Source organism: Pelodiscus sinensis, chromosome 1 (assembly GCF_049634645.1).
Source record: "Pelodiscus sinensis isolate JC-2024 chromosome 1, ASM4963464v1, whole genome shotgun sequence".
NCBI lineage: Eukaryota > Metazoa > Chordata > Testudines > Trionychidae > Pelodiscus > Pelodiscus sinensis.
In genome coordinates, this window is record NC_134711.1 from 330,665,641 (window position 1) to 330,674,292 (window position 8,652).

Genomic DNA, 8,652 nt, shown 5'->3' on the forward strand with positions numbered 1-8,652 from the left:
GAGTCCCAGCGAGGGGACGTGGTGGGCCACATCTGGCCCGCAGGCAGCCTCGGGCCCACCCCTGCCTCAGACCCTAAAGGAGCCAGCAGAAGGATTCTCAACGAAAGTGTGTTGCGTTCATAACATTATGAACCCGGAGTGACTCCAGAGCAGTAAGTGTGAAGACTGAGTAGGAGCAAGTGGAGCCAGTCCTGTGGCTCCTTTAACTCACCCTTATGGGCCTGAGAGCACAAGTAGGAAAAATGCAGAGAAGCGGTTCCACTGTGGAAAGTCATAATAGGAGAAGGGAGCCCAGTGAAACCCAGGGCCAGAGCCGTGCAAACCACCTCCCCTGTGTGTGTGGGGGGGATGTTCCGTAGCAGGAGAGTGAGTCTGGTCCAGGGTCCCACCCGACAGGCTGCTCACACCAGGGAGGTTTGCTGGGGTCTGTGATTCTGTCCCCAAACACAGTCCAGTCCCGGCTGCCCCTCCAGGTCTCACTGATTTTCTCTTCTGTGTTAGCTCCTGGAAATGGAATAGAAGCTGCAGGGGACGGTGCATGATGCCAGCCGACAATCACAGCGTTTTTATACCTGAAACCTTCATCCTGAGCGGCATCCCCGGTACTGAGGAGTCTCAATTCTGGCTCGCCACCCCCTTCTGTCTGATGTACGTTGCAGCGCTTTTGGGGAACTCTCTCCTCCTCTACATCATAGCGACAGAGCGAAGCCTCCATGAGCCCATGTACCTTTTCCTCTCCATGCTGGCTGCTGTTGATCTGCTGTTGTCGACAAGTACAGTGCCCAAGATGCTGGCCGTGTTCTGGTTCAGGGCCGGGGAAATTTCTTTTGCTGCCTGCCTCACCCAGATGTTCTTCAACCATGTCAGTATTATCGCCGAGTCGGGCATCCTGCTGGCCATGGCGTTTGATCGGTACGTTGCCATCTGCAACCCCCTGAGATACACCACCCTGCTCACCAAGCCTGTGATCGGGAAGATCGGGCTGGCGGTTCTCACAAGGAGTTTCTGTCTCATTTTCCCCGTTGTCTTTCTCGTGATGCGGCTGAAGTTCTGCAGAGCCAACCTCCTGCCTCACAGTTATTGCGAGTACATGACCATATCCCGGCTGGCCTGTGATGATATCACAGTCAACATCTGGTACGGCGTCGCCCAGGCTATTTTAGCAGTTGGCTTGGACACTGTGCTCATTGCTGTGTCTTACGTGCTGATCCTCAGGGCCGTCTTCCGGTTCCCGTCCAAGGGCGCCCAATACAAGGCTCTGCGCACCTGCAACTCCCACATCAGTGTCATCCTGATGTTCCACACATCATCCGTTTTCTCATATTTTGCATACCGATTTGAGCGCATCATCCCAGGTTATATTCTCAATCTACTCACCTACCTCTACGTGCTCCTTCCCCCCATGTTAAACCCCGTCATTTATGGGGTGGCCACAAAAGAGATCCTGAAACGTGTGATTAAGGTGTTTTATCGGTGCTGAGCTAACGGAGGCAGTGGGGCTTGAAAATTAAGGTCTTTGCCCATGAAAGCTTATGCTCCAACACTCCGGTTAGTCTATAAGGTGCCACAGGACTCCTCGCCGATTCTGCAGACTCAGACTAACACGGCTACTCGTCTGATAGTTGTGATGTTGTAACTGTGAATTTTAACTTACTGTGAAAGCCAATGGAAGCTGAGGCAATAAAAGATATTTTTTTCATCCCCTTGTGCAGCTTATTTCATGGCCCTGACGTGCCTAGAATGACACGGCTCACTTCCACAAAAGGCAGCCATGCCTAGAGAGTCTTCTGCTAAGGTGAAGGGAAACAAGAAAGGAAGGAAGAACAAAAGCAAAGTCACCCTGAGGGAGAACATGGTGTGGGCTGCTCCTCTGGGGCAAGCTGTATATGAGCTGAGCTCTTCAGGGGAACCGCAATGTGCAGCCGCAGAGGGGAGGGGCATGCGATGAGCCAGGGGGCAGTGCAGGTGGGAGAGAGGGGGGTGTCACGTTGCTGGATTTTGAGGGGAACAGCCAGATCACTGCTGCACCCCTGGGGGAGGAGGGTGTTTGCCCCAAAAGTGGTAGAAAGGGGGCCATGTGAGATGTCGACTAGAAGCTCACTGTCTGCTGATTCTATATATGCTGCTCATGTGTTTAATATCTGAGTGTGAAAGTATAAGATTGTACTTTGTATGAATACCAAATGTTCCTCTGTGTGTGGCTGAGCAATGGGCAGAGCTCAGCCTATGGACATGCTATTAGTGAGGCTCTGTGGGACAATGGCACTCAATGGGCCTCCTCGGGAATGGGGCCTGACACCGAAGAGCTACCAGCAGGGATAGGCCGCTGGCCAGGTGACCTGCTGCAGCCAAGAAGAGACCAGGAAGGAGAGAGAAACTGGCCATGTGGCCATCTCCATTTTGTACTCAGCTCAGCACTTCATCCCAGAGGCAGCATTGCAGGGATCAAAGAGCCGGAAAGAACTGTGGACCCATCCTGATCCTAGGATGCGCAACAAGGACTTTTAAGCCAGCAGCTGTAACATCTCTGCTAGAGCCTGCGTCGAGAACTGGGAGATTCGATGCATGTAAAGTATTATCCTTTAATAACCTTACTCTCAGGCTTTTCTTTCTGGTAGCAATAAACCTTTAGATGTCAGATGCTAAAGGATTGGCCCAGCGTGATTTGTGGGTAAGGTCCAGAGGGTAAATTGACCAAGGATCTGTGGCTGGTTTTTTGGAACCGGACAGAACGTGTTCAGGGTAGCTGGGATTGGGTTCTAGACCCCTCACCTGTGTATGAGGCCTGGGGCCATCTGGGGCCCGGATATTGCTGGGGTGCCGGAGGGGTTTCGTTCACGAGGCTTCAGGCAGGCAGCTGAAGCGCTCTGTGGGACTGGTTTGTGGCCTGTTTGGTTCAGAAAGGCATGACATCACTTGTGGGCTTTGGAACAGCTGCCATAAGAGGAGAGATTCATAAGTCCGGGATTTTTCATCTTGGAAAAGAATTGACTGAGCAGATCTACAACCCAGATATACAAAATCAGGACTAATGTGAAGAAATTGAATAAGGAAGTGAAATTTACTCATTCCCATAAGACAAGGACTAGGGGTGGCCAATGATATTAATAGGCAGCAGGTTTAAAATAATCAAAAGGAAGTTTTTCTTCACACAACGCAAAGGCAGCCTGTGGGATCCTTCGCCAGAAGCTGTTGCGAAGGCCAAAATTATTACAGGGTTCAAAAAAGAGCTAGGTAAATTAATGGAGGATTGGTTCCAGGGATACAATTCTCTGGGCTCGTCTACACTGGCCCCTTTTCCGAAAGGGGCATGTTAATTTCACAGGTCGTAATAGGGAAATCAGCAGGGGATTTAAATATCCCCCGCGGCATTTAAATAAAAATGTCTGCCGCTTTTTTCCGGCTTTTAGAAAAGCCGGAAAAGAGCGTCTGCACTGGCTCCGATCCTCCGGAAAAAAAGCCCTTTTCCAGAGGATCTGTACACCTTGTTCCATGAGGAATAACGGTAGTTCGGAATAGGAAGCCTAATCTGAACTATTTAGTCCGTGCCGTGTGTAGCCGCTGGCACGGAGTCCGCACTAGCGGACATTTAAAAATGGCGGCGCCCGGCAACATGCAAATGAAGCCCAGGAAATTCAAAACCCGGGCTTCATTTGCAAGTTCGTACGACTACATTAACCACCCTACTTCGAACTAGGGTGGTAGTGTAGACATACTGTAAGGTGCTACAGCACTACTCATTTTCTTACGTTCTTGCACAGCGTGGGGAAATGTTTCCTTTGTTCGTGTTTCTTTGCACATTTACATTCTACCCCTGTTTGTTGTTCTTGTGTGAGGAGACGAAGAGCAGCTCCCGATGTACCTTCCCAGCACCACCTCCTGTGTGCATCTAGACAGACAGGGCGGGGGAGGTCATATTTCAGATTGGAAAAATGTCTGTTGGTGAGAAAGCTACTCGCATCGCCTCTGCGGGGCTCAGAAAGGTTCTCAGTGGCTCAGAACAAACTAGAAGATCTGGCAGAGGGCTAACCGGAAGGAGGCCAGTCCTGTCTTCACTTGCTACCCACGGCGCTGGGGAGAGCTGGGAATAGCACCCACATTGGCTGGTGTGGGCAGAATGGAGAGTTCCCTCCCCTCTCTGCGTGCCCCTGGCATGGCCTCTTGTCTGCGCCGTCAGGCAGGGCAGGGTCTCTGCTGTCAGGCTCCTGTAGGGACCTCCCAGTGGGGCCGGCTGGATGCCGCTGTCCCTGAGGGTCTACACTGATGCCTTTGGGCTGGAGCCAGGCTGGGCAGCTAAGCTGGGCAGAGCATCCCTGGCTGGCCAAATCCTTACCGACCCCCGGGACCTGTGTTCACCATTGCTATGAATCTTATCATAATAGGAGCTGTCTGCACACATCTTACATGAGACATCGCCTGGGAAAGTATTCCATCAGCCTCGTGTGTGGTGCGCTGAGTGTGTCTGGTCTCAGCTGAGAGCAGTTTGCAAAGAATCGTTTGCCGGGGCCTCAGTGTCACCACAGCCTTTCTGAATAACACACAACACGAGAGAGGTTCAGACACAGCCAGGGAGGGGAAAGGGTTAATTCTCTGCTGCTGTTTTCCACCTGAGCCAGTCTCAGAAGCCAGGTCCCGGGGGCTCCCTGCTGGCTCCAAGCCCCCGCTGGGATTCCCAGGGCTGCTGTATAAACACCCCTGTCCCTCCACCCTGCGCAGTGCAGCTTCCCCATCCCTGCAGCTCCCTGTGTCCAGGCAGCGATCGCTCATCCCGGCCGGGGCAGGAGCCTGGTGAGTCCTGGGCAGGGCAGGGATCTGCCCCGGGGCGGCTGGAAACCCCTGGCCCCTAGGAAATGTGGGAAGGGGGGTTGGCTGGAATGGGGCTGCCTCCCTCGCACTGCAGGGCAGCACGGCAGCTCCTGGCCCTGAGCAAACGCCCCTGGCCCAGCGCCGAGGGGCAGTGTCAGGCCACAGGTGCGGGTGACGCTGACCCTCACCCACAGGAGTCAGGGGGGCGCTGGCTGTGGGGCTCAGCGGCGCTGGGCTGGGCCATTCTCGGCTAACGGGGCTGGTCAGAGGGAACCTCCTTTGGGATCCCCTCTGGCCCTGCCATCCCCTCACCCCCTCCCGCTGCTCCACGCAGGGACACGGCCCGTCAGTCACTGGGGCTCAGGGCTGTTGGGGAGCAATAACCTGCTTTCCGGCAGCAGACCTGTGATGCTCCAAAATGCCCAGAAGCAGCCGGGTTTCAGGGCTGCTTTGTGGCCGACATTCAACCCCTGCAGCTGGAATTCTGAGGGGCGCTGGCTGTGACCAGGCACCGGGGGGGGGGACGGGACATCGGAGTCACAGTGTCATTCAGGGGCATGAATATTTCACCCGCGAGAGCAAGGTAATTCTCACAGGAGAGGGGTGAAATGCACAATACACCACACTTGCAACTGGCCCACGTTTATTTAACAATTCCTGCAACAGTTCACTGGGATCTAATTTACTCTAATTTACTAGTGTCGGGTCAAGATCTCAGACCAGGGGTGGGCAATTGTGTTTAATTGGGAGCCACTCCAAGATTTTGGCAAGTGGTCACAGGCTGCAATTCTACCAAGGGGATTTGGGGCTTGGGATGAGGTTTGGAGCAGAAGGGAGCTTGGGGTAGGGACCTGGGGTGCAGCAGGGGGTGTGGAGTTTTAGAGTGAGTTTGGGTGAAGATGAGGGCTGTGATCTGGGACAGAGGTTTGGAGTGCAGAGTCCAGGGGGGGAGTATGGGTGCAGGAGAGCATTCCAGCCCGAGGGAGGGGCTCTAGACAGGGGTGCAGGGTCGGAGAGGGAGTTGTGAGCTGGGTGAAGGGGGTAAAGAGTGTTTGGGTGATGGCTTGGGGCAGAGGGATGGGGTGCAGGGTCAGGGAGGGGGCATGGGTTGCCAGAGAGGATTCTGGCCTGCGGGAAGGGTGCAGGAGGTGGTGCAGGTTCTGGGAGGGAGCTGTGACCTGAGGATTAGGGGTACAGAGAGTTTGGGTGGTGATCTAGGGCTGGTAGATGGGGGAGGAGGGGTTGGGGTGCCAGAGGCAGGCTCTGGCTGGGAGGCGCTTACCTAGGCAGCCCCCAGCCAGCAGCCCTGCAGGAATCTGAAGGCTGCAGTCACAAGCTGCTCCATGTGGCTCTGCTCTGGGCAGGCTGGAGAAAGCGGGGGGGGGGGGGGGGGAAGAAAGGGAGGAGACGTCATTGGCTGCCCCTGCCACCAGCAAAATATCTCAGCTGCTATTGGCCAAAAAATAGCCAATGGGAGCTGAGAGGTTTTGCTGTGGGGGCGGGACAGAGCACAAAGCCTCCCTCCGCGCTCCCAGAATAGAGCAGCCCCATTCAAAGTGGCTGCAGCTGCGCTGGGCTTCAGGGTCCCAGTCAGGCAGCTGCAGGACGGTTCCGGGGACGTGGTTGGCCACATCTGGCCCACTGGCAGCCTCACGCCCACCCCTGCCTCAGACCCTAAAGGAGGACTCTCAATGTAAGTGTGTTGTGTTCATGACTTTCTGAACCCAGAGTGACTCCAGAGCAGTAAGGCTACGTCTACACTGGCAGCTTCTTGCGCAATAACTCTTTTGTGGAAGAGTTATTGCGCAAAAAGTCTTCCACAAGAGAGCGTCTACACTGCCATGTGCTTTTGTGCAAGAGATGTGCTTTCGCGCAAGAGCATGCATGGCAGTATGGATGCTCTCTTGCACAAGAAAGCTCTGATGGCCATTTTAACCCAAGGGGCTTCTTGCGCAAGAAATTCATGTTGCCTGTCTACACTGGCCTCTTCTGGAAGAGCTCTTGCGCAAGAGGGCTTATTCCTGAGTGGGAGCGTCAGAGTTCTCACGCAAGCACATTTTGACTCCCTCAGAGATCTGATGGGCAGAATCCCCTGGGATGCTAACATGAAGGGGAAAGGAGTCCAGGACAGCTGGCAGTATTTTAAAGAAGCCTTATTGAAGGCACAGAAAGAAACCATCCCGATGCATAGCAAGAGAAGCAAACATGGTAGGAGACCGGATTGGCTTACAGGGGAAATCCTTGGTGAACTTAAGCACAAAAAGGAAGCTTACAAAGAGTGGAAACTTGGACAAATGACCAGGGAGGGGTTTAAAGGTCTAGCTTGACAGTGCCGGGGGGTATCAGGAAGGTGAAACGGCAAATGGAATTGCGACTGGCTAAGGATGTGAAGGATAACAAAAAAGGTTTCTACAGGCATGTTAACAAGAAGAAGATGATCAAAGGGGGTGTGGGGCCCCTAATGGATGAGGGCAGTAACCTAGTGACAGATGATGTGAGGAAAGCTGAAGTACCCAATGCTTTCTTTGCCTCTGTATTCATGGACAAGGTCGGCTCCTGGACTTCTGTGTTAAGTGACGCAAGATGGGATGAAGATGGACAGCCCGTGGTGGGTAAAGAACAGCTTAGGAACTATTTAGAAAAGCTAAACATACACAAATCCATGGGTCTGGACTTAATGCATAAGAGGGTACTGAGGGAGTTGGCAAATGTCATTGAGGATCCTTTGGCCATTATCTTTGAAAAGTCGTGGAGATCGGGAGAAATCCCGGATGATTGGAAAAAGGCGAATGTAGTGCCCATCTTCAAAAAAGGGAAGAAGGACGATCCAGGGCACTTGGAAGAGAGGAAAGTGATTAGGAATAGTCAGCATGGATTCACAAAGGGCAAGTCGTGCCTGACCAATCTGATTAGCTTCTATGATGAGGTAACTGGCTTGGTGGACATGGGAAAGTCAGTGGATGTGATATACTTGACTTTAGCAAGGCTTTTGTTACGGTCTCCCACAATATTCTTGCCAGCAAGTTAAGGGAATGTGGATTGGATAAATGGACGGTAAGATGGATAGAAAGATGGCTAGAAGGCCGGGCCCAGCAGGTAGTGATCAATGGCTCGATGTCAGGATGGCGGTCTGTTTCTAGCGGAGTGCCCCAAGGTTCGGTTTTGTTCAATATCTTTATTAATGATCTGGAAGAGAGGCTGGATTGCACCCTCAGCAAGTTTGCAGATGACACTAAGCTGGGGGGAGAGGTAGATATGCTTAAGGGCAGAGATAGGGTCCAGAGTGACTTAGACAAATTGGAGGATTGGGCACAAGAAATCTGATGAGGTTCAACAAGGACAAGTGTAGAGTCCTGCACTTGGGACGGAAGAATCCCAAGCATTGTTACAAGCTGGGGACCAACCGGTTAAGTAGTAGTTCTGCAGAAAAGGACCTGGGGGTTACAGTGGATAAGAAGCTGGATACGAGTCAACAGTGAGCCCTTGTAGCCAAGAAGGCTAATGACATATTAAGTTGCATTAAGAGGAGCATTGCCAGCAGATCCAGAGATGTCATTATTCCTCTTTATTCGGCTTTGGTGAGGCCACATCTGGAGTATTGTGTCCAGTTCTGGGCACCCCACTACAAAAAGGATGTGGACGCATTGGAGAGGGTCCAGCGGAGGGCAACCAAAATGATTAGAAGGCTGGAGCATATGACTTATGAGGAGAGGCTGAGGGACTTGGGTCTGTTTAGTCTGCAGAAGCGAAGAGTGGGGGGGATTTGAGAGCAGCCTGCAACTCCCTGAAGGGGGGTTCCAAAGAGGATGGAGAGAGGCTGTTCTCACTAGTGACAGATGCAGAACA

General features: G+C 52.9%; 1 protein-coding gene across 1 annotated transcript; it reads left to right on the forward strand.

The window, feature by feature from the left end:
• Positions 1-538: 538 nt before the first annotated feature.
• On the forward strand, positions 539-1,492 carry LOC112546965 (olfactory receptor 52B2-like). Its single transcript, XM_075922593.1, has one exon. The coding sequence runs from the start codon at positions 539-541 to the stop codon at positions 1,478-1,480; it is 942 nt and encodes a 313-aa protein (XP_075778708.1). The 3' UTR covers positions 1,481-1,492.
• The last annotated feature ends 7,160 nt before the right edge of the window (positions 1,493-8,652 follow it).

Coding starts and splice junctions, on each gene's coding strand:
- LOC112546965 (XM_075922593.1), top strand. CDS start 539: ATGATGCCAGCCGACAATCACAGCGTTTTTATACCTGAAACCTTCATC.